Source organism: Otolemur garnettii, unplaced genomic scaffold (genome assembly GCF_000181295.1).
Source record: "Otolemur garnettii isolate 467f Iridium unplaced genomic scaffold, OtoGar3 scaffold00019, whole genome shotgun sequence".
NCBI lineage: Eukaryota > Metazoa > Chordata > Mammalia > Primates > Galagidae > Otolemur > Otolemur garnettii.
In genome coordinates, this window is record NW_003852414.1 from 1501533 (window position 1) to 1515076 (window position 13544).

The window sequence follows — 13544 nt, forward strand, 5'->3', positions numbered from 1 at the left end:
GGCTGCCCCCGGCTTCCTCAGGATCGGCCCTTCCATCTTTGCCTTGTACTGCCTTTGCTTTGTGTCCTTTCCTTGAACTAAGCTAGAGCCCTGAGTATGGCTGGATTCTGAGTCCTATGATTCCCCTACTCAATCACCAAACCTGGGGGGGTCCTGAGGGCTCCCATACAGCTGCCACACGGAGAAGCACCAGGTAGGGGAGAGTAAGAGGGAGAAGGCAGGTGCTGCCTTCATTCCTGATGGCCGTTAGCACCGACCTACGCCTTGTGAGGTTTCTGAGATGCCCTTTCCCCAAAGCGATTTGGAGCAGGACTAAGACATTACCATGGGAGGAATAATAAAATATGCAAAATCTCTTACAGGAGCGCATTGCCAAAAAAAACTAATAAAATTACCCAAATCTAGGTCTGCTTTTAATTTGAAACTACTGAGGCTAATTGTGAAATTCAAAATGCTTTAGCTATTTTGCTTTATGCTGGTACTATGCCAACACATTCTAATGAGTGGCTTTAATGATTTTTAAAATTTTAATATTTCTGGTTAGTAGTAACATATCAATCAAAACCTCTGGAGTTTTCTGAATTCCTACATAATTAAGCAAACTAATACTCATATTTTGCTTTTGTAGGGAAAACAGGCAGTAAATTGATGTGAGCCATAAATCTTATCTTTCCTGGGAAGAGAATAATAGTGATCTACTTTGATCCAGTCTATGACAGTTTGTTAAAAGGATTTTTAATTAGCTATTGTGATACACCATAATGACTTAAACAGAAAATGTATTAGAGACTTTAAAAATAAGCCATCTAGTATCAGCAAAAACACTACTGCTGGAATTAAAAGTCTTCTCCAGATAAAATGTAGAATGAAGAGCAAAGAACAGCATTTGCAATCTGAGGTACAAACAGAATTCCACTGAAGTTGCTATGGGACACTCACCTGCCACATACCACAGAAGAACAGTCTCTTTACTCCTTTTTTGGTTTGTTTTCTTTTGTTTAGAGACAGAGTGCTAGAGTGCAGTGGCACAACCCTAGCTCGCTACAGCCTCACACTCTTGGGCTCAAGCCATCTTTCTGCCTCAGTCTCCTGAGTAGCTGGGACTACAGGAGCATGTCACCATGCCTGGGTAATTTTTTATTTTTTGTGGAGATGGGGTCTTGCTGTAAAACTCTTGGCCTCAAGTGATCCCAAAGTGCTAGGATTACAGGTGTGAGCCAAAGAGCCAACCTATTGACTGTAATACAACTTTCTGGAAAAATCTAATTATTAATGAGGATTTGTTAACAATCTAAATGCAATTTCAGCTAACCCCCCCTTTTACAGATAGGCATTTAAAATGCTTCCTTGGTTTCTCCTCTTTCATTTCTAAGGTAGACCTTCCACTGGGAATGTCAGCCCCTACAAAGCCATAGGATGTTAGAACTAGGGAGGTCCTAAGAGACCATCTGGTCCAACATTTCATTTGAAACTGGGGAGGCAGCCTAGGCTTCCCTAGATGGGGAAGGAGGGAGAAGGGTCAGGGGGAGAGAAGGCTGGCTGGGCTCCTTCCTCCCTCCCACCCACTGTCTGAGAGCATTAGCATGACTGTAGGCTCTCCCGGAATCTGCAGGGAATGAGTCCCATTTCAAAACAGAGTGACAGTTAAGAATATGACATGAACAGAGCTATTCTACTAAGAAAAAGTACTTAGCTGATTATTTACTCTGGATGTGATGGACTGGCAGGCCACACAAGTGGCCTGCATCAACTGTAAAGTAGAATTAAGAGTTTTGTTTGGAGATATAAAATTGATTGCTGAGATTACAGTGCCAATGTAGACCACAAAAATCTAATTCAAAAGAAAAGGTTTTCTTTCTTTCTATTTTCCTGTAGGTAGCATAAATCAGGCGTTGGACAATTAAAAGTTCAGTATTAATTTTCTTTTAATAAAATTTGAAATTAACCACACAACTCCTACAGCTTTCAATGATTCAGTGAATTCTATCATTCACTTAATTCACAACTGTCAAGCCCCTATTCGGAGTGCACTCAGGGGCTCCTGTCTTGCTGAGCTCCTGACCTGACAGGAAGGTGTGTCTCAAACATTAAAGAGGTTCCTCCAAGCTTTGGAACCCAGACTAAGGCATCCGGGTGAGGTAACTCCCCGACAGTGCCCCTCTGAGCTACAGAAAGGGGGCTTCTGCCCAGACCTCTGGCCTGCTGTCAGAGTCCTGGACCTGTGTTTATTTCTAAATACAGGCAGAGAGGAACAGGAACATTTGGTACGTGCAAATCGAAATCTAAATAAGCAAGGCAGATGAAACAAAAACGAAAAACAAAAATTTCAAAAATGTCTAGGACAGACTCAGTCATGGACAGGAGAAAATGCCAGGGGTGAAGGTAGGAGGCAGCTGCAGGAAGAACACTGCTGGGGGAACAAATAATCCGTCTCAGCTGCTGACTAACTCACATCATCTCTGTTTCCCTCAGACGTACCTGGGGCTAAAGCATTTCTTCTGAAGCAAAGAAGTGCAACTGAGATGCTTTCAAAAGTTTTTTCCAATTGTAAAAGAAATGTGTGCTTGCTGCAGAAAATGTGGAAGGTACCCCAGTATAAAGAAGAATATACAATTACAAAAAAGACTAAAACTTGGAAAATATAGAGAGATGTTTAAAAGGGTACACATGCTGAGTATCCCTTATCCAAAATGCTTGGGTCTAGAACAGTTTTCAGAGATGGGCATTTTTTTCCAATTTTGGAATATTTGCATTATTTGAGCAGCCCAAATCCAACATACTGCAATGAGCCAGCTGCAGTGGCTGTAATCCTAGCACTCTGGGAGGCTGAGCAGGAGGATCACTTGAGCAAGACTGAGACCCCATCTCTACTAAAAAACATAGAAAAACTAGCTGAGTGTGGTGATGCCCATACTCCCAGCTACTTGGGAGGCTGAGGCAGGAGAATCACTTAACCCCAAGAGTCTGAGGTTGCTGTGAGCTATGATAATGCCCCAGCACTCTACCAAGGCCGACAGAGAGAGACTGTCCCCCCACCCCCAAAAAGAACAAACCTCCAATGAGCATTTATTTTGAACACCATTTGGGTGCTCAAAATTTACAGTTTTGAGAGCATTTTGGATTTTAGGATCTGAGATGTCCAACAACTTAGAGATCACTACTATTAATATTTTGGTATGTTTCCTCCAAATCTCTTCTCTGTGCACACTCACACAGACGTAACAAGTGTTATGTGTACCTGTGCGTATGAATGTACATAAATATGTGCAAAGACACATGTACTCATACATAAACATGCCAGTGGAAATGGGCCCATTTTTCTATTGGTGTGTAAGCATTTTTAATTGGTTGTATAGTAATTCTTTAATACATAAAGGTGTTGATCCTTTTTCATATGCATTCTGAAATTTTCCCCATGTGATGATTTCAATTTTAAAGATATAGAGTTTTCATTGTTAGGCAATTTCCTCCATTGCTTTTTTATAAACTCACATGCCCCTTCCCCATTCTGACACTAAGCATTCATTTGTATTGTTTCTCGGTGTTTGTGTATGATTATAGTCATTACATCTAATCCATCACTTGTCAATCCATCAGACATCTGTCCTGGCACAAGGTAGAGGTGAAGCTATCATCTGATATATTTTTAGGTAAGATTCAAAGCGCTGTGTATACTGTCATAAAGGCTGCTGTGAAATGCTGGTATCATTTTAACCCTGCCCTCCTGCTAGTTTGCTTTCAAGGGGTGTGGAAGCAAGTCTTAAGTGGAGGGTCCAAGATTGATCTATATGTATCAAGGAAACAAACACAGATATAAAAGGATGGACCTGGGTGCAGAAGAGCCCAGACACTGCTTGGTAGCCACCCTTCCCCTCTTGGTCAGACCCGGCGTTCTGCTGTGCAGTGTTGCAGTCGGCACAGAGGATGACTCTAAGTCTAAGACAAGGTAACAAGATGGCAGAGACCTAGGTCAGGGAAAAAACTCGATCCACTGGGCAAATGAAAACCTACAATCCAGAGGAAAAGACTGCATTTACGGAGGACTTCTGCTGTCCTAGGCTCCGGGTTCAGCACTTTGACAGATCCCACGTTCAGTCCTCCTGACAATCCTGGACAGTACTAACTCCATTTTACAGGCAAAAATTGAGATTCAGGAAGATCATATGAACCATATACACAAAGATCATATAGACAGCGATGGATCCCAGCCTTTAGCTCAGTTTGATTCCAGAGAATCACTACCTCCAGGAAAGCTCTCCAAGATGTTAACTGTTCTTGCATGGTGATGGAGTCAGATTATAAACGAAACTCAGCTGCCTTCCTAGATGTCACAGGGGAGGTGACCAAAGACATAGAGCACGTAAGACATGGTGAGCTGTAAGAAGTGCTGACAGGGTGACAGTCTGTGCTAACTGAAGGGGGGCTGAGGTGCTCAGAGTTTTACAAAGGAGAGCTAGAGAGACCTCATGTTCACCAGCAGGCCAAGGCCACTGTCGGTCTCGCATCTGAACAAGCCAGTGGGGAGAGAGCATCAAGCCCCCCCAGCAAGGTGGGGGTCAGGGGAGTTACCACTAGAACCTCTGTTCCGGATCTGAGCTCACTGAACAATTTTCTGGTTTCAGAATCTGAGGACAGCATAGGGACCATAAAAATAATCACCTTGTAACCAATACAAGGGAGGCACATACAAGGGGCACTGAATTTAAAGCCACTCTCTCCTGGTGCTCCATTATTCTATGCGCCACTAAGGAAGAAAAAAATGTTGCCAATTAAATTTTGGCAAGTCATCAACTGTCCTGACTTCAGAGATGTACGGTTGGGGAAAGGTGCCTATCAGAACCAACAGAATGTGGGGAAGCAGGGCAGCTTTCCCGGAAGACAGCTGTTGGGTGGCCAGAGGGCCGGGTGCCTTTCAGGACCTCAGGGGAGAGGGGCCAGAGGGATGGGCAGAAAGGGCTGTGTGTACATGTGGCGTGCACTGTCCCTGTGCTGAGGAGAGGCCCAGCGGCAAGCTCCCCTGGCAGCTAGCTGGGGGGCAAGCAGTAAAGGCCAGGAGTAGGGCATATAAACATGCTACTTGGATAGAAGATGACATCAAACCTCGTCTGACAAAAAGTTAGAGTGATAGGACTGGATTGACAATGATGCTTGACTTTGCCAACAAGGTCACATGAAGGACATACAACAGGGGGACAAAAATATTTAAATCAAAAGAGAAGTTGAAAACATTAATTCAGAGGAAAAGAACAGGTGGGAATTCTTCCATCCAACATATATTTAAGTCTATGGGCTCGGCACTGGGCGTGTCACAGAGATGCAAACCTGAGGAAGACGTGGGATAAATCCAACAGTCCGGCTAAGATCCCCCCTGTTATGACAGAGGGTGTGAGGCTACCAGCGGGCAGGGAATCAGGGAAGGTGTTCTGAGATGAGTCTGAGATTATATTCCCCAAGCCCCAGGTGCTCAGCAAATGTAAGGACTGCAGACATAATTACAAGTCATGTGTTACATCTGTTAAAGCTTTTTTGATGTACCTCCCAGAAACTGAGAAAATGAGCAACTCCTACAGCTCCTACAGGGGGGTAGCTCTTTTGCAAATCTAACCGATTCCAATTCCTGACTTCCTGCAGATAAAACTGAAGAACAACACTGAAATGTAGCTCATTATTAGGAATTCTTTTGGATGACAAATGTGTCAGGAGATTTTTGACACACAATACCTATGGAACAGAAATAATTCATTATTATTAGAACGAAACTCCTTTAATTTATGTACATGAACAAAGTTCCTCAGCACTTACATCTATAAAAATGAACATGAGAGTAATAATAGTCAACCACAGAAGCATCCCAGTAAAAAGTGTTTTCCCCCCAAAATGTTTCACTTTTCTTTTTAATAATTGTTTAAAACATGTCTGTACTGTTTTGATATTTGAGGACTAAGGATAATGATAACAATACCTCAATCTAGAACTTAATTTCAATATTGTGAGCCTTTAAATTACCAGAAATAAAAGTTGAGTTCAGGTCCCTATTCTTACATAAACATGATAAAGTAACAAATGACTTTCAGAAATCAAAATATATCACAAAGGATGAAATTCTATGGAGAAAATAGAAGGAAATACAAGTTCAAGTTGGAAAAGGAGTGACAGAAAACTTCCAACTGATATCTTTAAATGAATGATGGTGGGCATCACATCACTTTGATCCCCATCATTCTGTCCTCTGTTTGGGCTCACGTTTGTATCACAAGAGGAACAGGAAATGAAATTTAAAAATTTCATTTTTAAAAAATGGATAAATTTTATTTTAAAATATCAAAGTTTGCAATATATCAGAAATTATATAGCCTTTGATGAGCTAAAAAATGGTAAGGCCAACATAAAAATGCTGGAGAGAATCCATAGTTTTTCAAAATTATCTTCCATGGTACATAAGCAAAGAGAAAATAGTAGGAAAATCACTGGTGTGAGCTCCGTTTCCTGTGGATGCTTCAGCATCTAACTGCAGAAGTCTTCCCTATGGCATCTGGCAAGCCCTGGGAAGACACACAGGGTACCTGAGAGGCAGCCAGAAAAGGGGCGTCCTCATATCCAGCACCCATATAGGTGATGCACAGCTGCGGAAACAGGTGAGGTTATGACAGGAAGGCCAAGGGAGCTCCCTGAGAGGAGAGACCCTAAATGGTGCAGGGCAACCGTTTCTAAATGCCAGAAAAAAGCAGTGCAAAAAGACTGCTCCTCTTGTGATATAAAAAGTTCAACACTGCCCAGGAAGAAACACATGAGCCCAAACAGAGGACAGCCACAAAACATTTCATTTCAGTATTTCTAAAAGGATCTGCAAAGAAAACCATGGCTCTGGCTGGGAGTGGTGGCTCACACCTATAATCCCAGCACTCTGGGAGGCTGAGATGGGTGGACTGCTTGAGCTCAGGAGTTTAAGATCAGCCTGAGCAAGAGTGAGAACCCACCTCTAGTAAAAACTAAAAAACTGAGGCAAGAGGTTCACTTGAGCCCACGAGTTTGAGGTTACTGTGAACTGTAACTCCACGGCACTCTACCCAGGGTGACAGAGTGGGATTCTCAAAAAATAAACCATGGCTCATATTTTTATTTCTGAAACTTAATGTTTCTACTTTGGTTTCAAGCTTCTCAAGGGACAAATAGTTTTTATTCCTCTAATTATTTCAAGAGATTCCTGGGAAACACAGATTACATACACATAAACACACACACGGATTGTATTTTTGTTCAAATTCTTTGTTAAGGCAAGGAACCTCTAAAAAACATACCAATTGAAAGAAAAAAGATGCCAGTTGGCTGTTTTTTCTTTAACTCTCACATTTTTGAAAACAATGAATAGGCACAGAAAAGCAAAGGAAACCAGGAACTATAATTCTTCCCCACTCGTAAAAATGAAAGCATGAAAAGCCAAGGCAGGCCTAGGCATCCAGCTTCTCTCCCACCTAGCCATTTCCTCCACCCCCAGGAGGAACCCTTGGTCCCTTCTTCCTTGAATGGCATCTCATTTGTGAGAAAAAATGAGACAGAAGTTACTCTGGCTTGTATAAAACAGCCCAACCCTCAGCCCCTGGAGGGATCTAATGAGCCTCTGGAGGGATCTAATGAGCAAGCACTCTTTTTACCATTCAGTTCTGCTGGGGTTTCCAGCTTCCTGTTGAACAAGGAGAAGATTCTGAGTTCAGCATGACTCTCTTTGATATCCAGAGGGAAAGGGAATTTAGTAATTGAGAAACTAAAGCCTTACTGCTGGTTCCATCTGAACAGGTGGCAGGTGTGGTGCATGGCCAAGAGCCTGTCAGACTCTCAATGCTGGAGAAGAGAGGGGGTCTGAGAGGACAGACCTGCAAAGGTGAAATGCCCCAAGGCTGTGGTCCCAAGCAGCAGCTGCCCTAACGTGACAGACATCACCATAACAACAGCCCCTACCCACAGACCTAGTCTGAACTACTGTCACAGGGCACCCACCTGGAATAAGAGCTCATCAGCCTCAAAAGACGAGAATCAAACAGGTACTGTGAGCCTTACTGTCTCAGACTATTTTTTCTAATTAAATAAAATAGGGTGGGAAGGACCCACATTTGTGAACCGCTCTAGTACTCTTAGAAGAGCAGGAGTCTTGCAGTGCAGATACACTTCCAAGGGAAGTATTATCACATCCAGTCAGGAATGTTTCCTGCCATTGTCATTTTTCCTTCTTTCGGCCAGTGGGGCTGGTATGTCCTTTGTGCCACACCCCCCAGCATGAGGTCACTGAACCTGGAGCTGGGATGAAATGTGCACCATCCGCTCTCCCAAGCCCGTGCACAGAGTGCCCCAGCACCCCTGCCTGGCTGTAGGAACTGAGAGGAGCAAAGAGCAGAGGAAAATTCAAAACCTCGTCTGGCTTGGGACCCGAGCAGGACAGGAAATGCAGAAAGTTAACTGGAGTTCCTGAGCTCTCCACGAACGCGGCTTGAGTTAGAGGAACCTATACAGCCTTCACTGAAACCATGTCCAGCAGGCAGTTGGATACTTGGGTTTTGAAGACTACAGAGAAAAATCTAGTTAGACAAGATAGCTGACATCAAAGCTGGGAGAGTAAAGAACAGACTGGGAGCTAGCACATTACAGGGATGGGTGGAGGAGGAGCTTATTACAGTGTTGTGGGCGGAGCTTATGTAAAGCAGGATTTCCCAGGACAAGGAGTTCTAAGAAATGTGGGATAGTCAGCGACTGCAGGCAAGATCGGGGGAGGGTAAGTGTCCTGGTGCCCACCAGTGTGGCCACAGAATGGCAGGTGAGAGAATGCCCATGGGAGAGGGAACAGAGAAGGCAGGGCTGGTGCAGAAGCTCCACCACAAGAGGAGCAGAGAGGCCCCCTGGGAGGCACTGGCTTTTCTCCCTTTTCTTATTTCCCATCTGTGAGCCTCAAGTCTCTTTACATGTTGAGTAGAAAAACTGAACATTTAAGGAGAAACTAAAGCCAACAAGGTGGTCACAGTGACTGATGTCCTGATATTCCAGAAGAGGAAAGGGAGTGACATTTAGAGTTGAGGTGAAGGGGAAACAGCGTCCCCTAAACTAGGTCTGGTGTAACCCTGTCTGGGGTGGGGACCTGCAGCCTCGGCACCACATGTGGCCTTCTGGATCCTTGAATGTGGCCTTTCAACAGAATCCAAATTTCACAGAACACATCCTTTTAGGATTAGGGCCACACTCAGGGCTCTTTGAGGACCCAGGTTCCCCACCCCTCACCCTCTCTGTCCCTTTCCTCCCTAGTAACATCCTGCCCCTCCCAAGGACTTCCTGCTTTACCTAGAGGGGGGTATTTTTTTGTACAAAACACAGTTAAAATTACTTCACAAGTATTTGATGCCTGCAGTGATTTATTCTTCCTTAGGGAACTTTTTTTTTTTTTCCATAAATGCACCGAAGTCTTTTGAATCAAGTCAGCAGCCTGCTTAATTACATATTACCAATATAACATCAGCTTTACACCTTCCCGAAATTGCTAATTATTAAGGAAAGATCAGTTTGTGTATTTTCACTTAACATGACACTTAAACATGTCTGCTTATTTTCTAGTCAATTTAGGATCTTCTCTGAATAAGGGCTTAGCAGTATGCCAGGAGTCAGAGAGAGAATTATGAAGGACTCGAGCATCTCAAAATAACACCCCAGTCAGTAAGGCAGCATTTACAGACCTCTCCTGCCACACTTTTCTACAGGAATCCAGCTAACAAGATGCACATTTGCTGTGTCCCATTAATCTCTTACCAATGGCCAGGTAAAAGTGAGATAAACCGGGGGCTGAAGAGAGGAGAAATCCCTCACAATCTAGATGAACCCCTAAAGATCACAGGATCTTTAAGAATAAGCTGATTATTAAAAGTGTAAAAGAAAAGACCTGCACCCAGCAGACAGGTTAAAGTCGTGCGCCAGTAAACAACCGTTAGTTAATGGTGCTTTTGTGTGAGGGTCTTATTTGGCTTTCTTTTGCATATTCTTTACTAACAAATACGTTCTCCTGAGAAATTATGTACATGTCAATTCTTAAAAGGAACATTTCTGACTTAGGGTATAAACTCATACAGAATAGATGTGGAACACAGCTAACTGACAGTGAGGACAGCTGCTTCAAATAGGAAATTTTAAAAACATAACTATTACAAAACAAGGAAAAAACAAGGGAACCACCATTACACTGCATTCTTGGGGGTCACTCAAGGGGATTCTAGTTCACCCTGAAAGCCATGTCTAGTGGAAAGTCAAGACTTAGGCTAATCACCAACATAAGCCTTTTTTTTTTTTTTAAAAAGAAACATAAATTAGGAACCTACCATCCGTCTGAGATTTACTGAGGAATATTGTGCTGGCCCGAGGATGATCTGAAGGATTGAATTCCATGTTCAAATCTTTAAAGAAAGAAAAAAAAAAAATACATGAATAAACCATCTGATAACTAGAGAGTAAAGATTAATTTTTTTCTCAATCTTAAATTGCAAATATATATTCAAGGATTCTAGAAACCTACAGTTATTGTGTTAATAGATTCCTTTGGTTAGACTGAAAATGCTGCTATTTAGAAGTCTGAAAAAGTCAAACATAAAAATTAGACCTTTGGATGAAGATCTATTAGCCTAAAAAAACCCCTCCATTTTCTTTAGAAAGGGCTGCAGCATTAGGAAGGTTGAGAACCACTGTTTTAGAAAAAGGCTTCTCTGCACCCAAGATACTGTAAAATGGATAGAATTTCACAGGCAATTAAGGAGACTTAGGTGTTACAGCAGACTCATCCAAGCTCTGCAGCTGGCAAAGTGGTTATTTCCCGGATACAGGTGATTAAAATAAGGTATCTCAACTGGTGAGGCTGCATCCACATCCCCGTACTCTGCTTCATTAAGATTGTTATTTTCGGAAAAGGCAAATCCCTTACAGCAAAAGCTGCAAATCAGCCATTTGGGGGCCTAATCTGGGCCACAGATGTGTTTTGTTTGATTCATACTTTTTATTTTTAAATTTAAGCCAATATATAAAAATCAAAAGATTCCAAACATGTCTCTCTCTCTCTCTCTCTCTCACACACACATACACACACACCCCTATTTTCAGCTTTTTCTTGAGAAATCAGGTCACCTATCTGGCAACACCCAGCCCACACCCTGTCATGATCAGCTGGAACCCAGCAGCTGTGCCCTCTTCTGATGGGCCCTAAGGCTCGAGGTCTCCAGTGTGACCACCCTCTTCGGTCTCCTGTCCTCACTTTCCGTGTCCGACCCCACAGGCATTTGGTTTTGCAACCCCTGCCTTAGGACAATCTCCAAGGGTGGAGACATGTCAGTATGATTATAAACAACAGAGAATCTCATCATAAAAGTTTTTCCAGTTCAAAAAACATTTTTGATTCCATGGGGAAAGAATGGTTAATTAAGCAAAACAAAAAAGTTACCGGAGGAAAGAGAAAGGAAAATTATTAGAAAGTCAGAATGGTCTTCAAGTCGGCTTACAGCATCATAATGAACACTTTGGGGGTGGTGTCCAAGTATTTCAACTAATTCACACAGAATCCTAATCAACACCAATAGAAACAGACCAGGCCTATCCTTAGCTTTAATAGAAGATAAAAGATAAAAGAGAAAACAAAGAAGGCCAGATACACGCTGGAGGCAACACCTGAGTCCTCATCCACAAAGACATCCTCAGCAAGCCCCCAAAGTGAGGCTTCTTCCATTATCAGTCGGTCAGGGGCTTACTGCACTGTCACTTCTCTCTGGGGGCTTGATTAGAGAAATCCCTGCTGAATCTTACAGGAGCTACTTCTTGATTTCTTCTGGTCCCTCTTGTATTACAATACATAACTTCCATTAAAGTTACAGAGCAGTTTCGCAGCAAAAGTCAATAAAGGGTGATGGAAGGAGAAAGAAGGGCCAAAGAGACACTTCATTTTCCCAGCTTGCTTCAATGTGAACCAGATAAAGTCAGGTAAGAAGCTGCATGAAGAAAATGACTCTTTGTGAAGGGCTTTCCTGCTTAACAATGGTTTGTTATAAAAAGGGCTAAATAACTAATGTGCTACTAAATTTTTTGAGTACTGTGCATAACAAAATGAGGGTAAATATGTAATCTCAACCATAAGAGATACAGTTAACATCCCAAAACTTTAACACACAGTCTCCACAGACGAGCACCAGCTCAAACACAATGTGTGTGCAGTGCCTGCGTGCTGGCGAGACAGCTCTGGAAATCACTCCTGTGGCCTCTGACAACATCAGCGCCACAGATTCTGACTCTGTTCCTTTAACACGCCCAACTCAGACTCATCTAGCAGACTGATTTTCTTTCTTTTTTTTTTTTAATTTTTTTGTAGAGACAGAGTCTCACTTTATCACCCTCAGTAGGGTGCCGAGGCATCACACAGCTCACAGTAACCTCCAACTCCTGGGCTTAGGCGATTCTCTTGCCTCAGCCTCCCAAGTAGCTGGGACTACAGGCACCCACCAGCCTTGGGATATGGGGTCAGCTCCCTACCCACTGAGCCACAGGCGCCGCCCAGACTGGTTTTCTTTAAGACCCAGTTTTATCATTAAAATACGTAAGTAAGGGTTTGAAGAACACTGCAAGCAGAAAGCGCAGAGCTTTCCTGTTTGGAATGAAATTAACACAAGACTGCCATTTCTTACAGAACTGAGAACCTGCTCCAAGAAGGTTCTGGTGGGCAATCCCTGACTACCTGTAGATTAGGATTCTGTGCTACAATGTTTACAAACCCTCAACATTGCTAAAAATGGAGCCATCACAGACTCTAAGTGAGGGGACATTTGTCACAGTAAATGATAGTACATCTATATGGTGAAATACTATGCCACTATCAAAAAATCATGTGAAGAATATTTTATTGACATGGAGCAAACACTGAGTATGTTGTTAGATGAGGAGAACAGTCTGATACCATTTGGGGGGGAGCATGTAGGCCTGGAAAACATACCAGAACACACACCAGTATTTTGTTGCCCTCGAATAATGCCAATGAGCAATAGACATATATACACATATATTTTTGGCTTTCTGATTTCTGAGTTTTTCACCTTGAGCCTACTTCTGTTGGTTTTTTTAACTTTTATAATTTAAATAAGCAACTTATGAAAATGGATCTGAGCCTTTAATACCCTCTGGTGGCTGGACTACTCCAGAAAGACTGGTCTTCCCAGGAAATGCACTGAAGTCAGAGGCGACTCACACACAACCCCAGTATGACAGCCCTTAGCACTGTCCACTGCTGTGATAAAAAATGTCCAGCTCAGAGGGACCCCTGAACACGGGGCCTTCCTCTTCCACCAACAATCTCTATGCTTCTTCCTGCTCTCATCAAGGTCAGAGAGAGAAAGGGCAGGGTGACTGGTCTTCTGAGGGGAAGGTGAACAGCAGGAATTGCATCTCACACTCTGTCTGTGGAAGGTACCCACGAGTGTGACTCGAGGAAACAACTGTCGTATGTTTCCTTTATGGCCAAGGCATAATTCCAGGTCTAGTCAGGA

The 13544-nt window shown here is 42.9% G+C and overlaps 1 protein-coding gene across 1 annotated transcript in view; it reads right to left on the bottom strand.

Annotated features, from left to right (window-relative positions):
* The window catches only part of CCNY (cyclin Y), a 200691-nt gene that overhangs the window by 57112 nt on the left and 130035 nt on the right, over positions 1-13544 (bottom strand). The window contains exon 2 of the mRNA XM_003786708.3: positions 10350-10424. Within this exon, the coding sequence (XP_003786756.1) occupies positions 10350-10416 (67 nt within the window). The 5' untranslated portion in view covers positions 10417-10424. The remainder of the gene's footprint in view (positions 1-10349; positions 10425-13544) is intronic.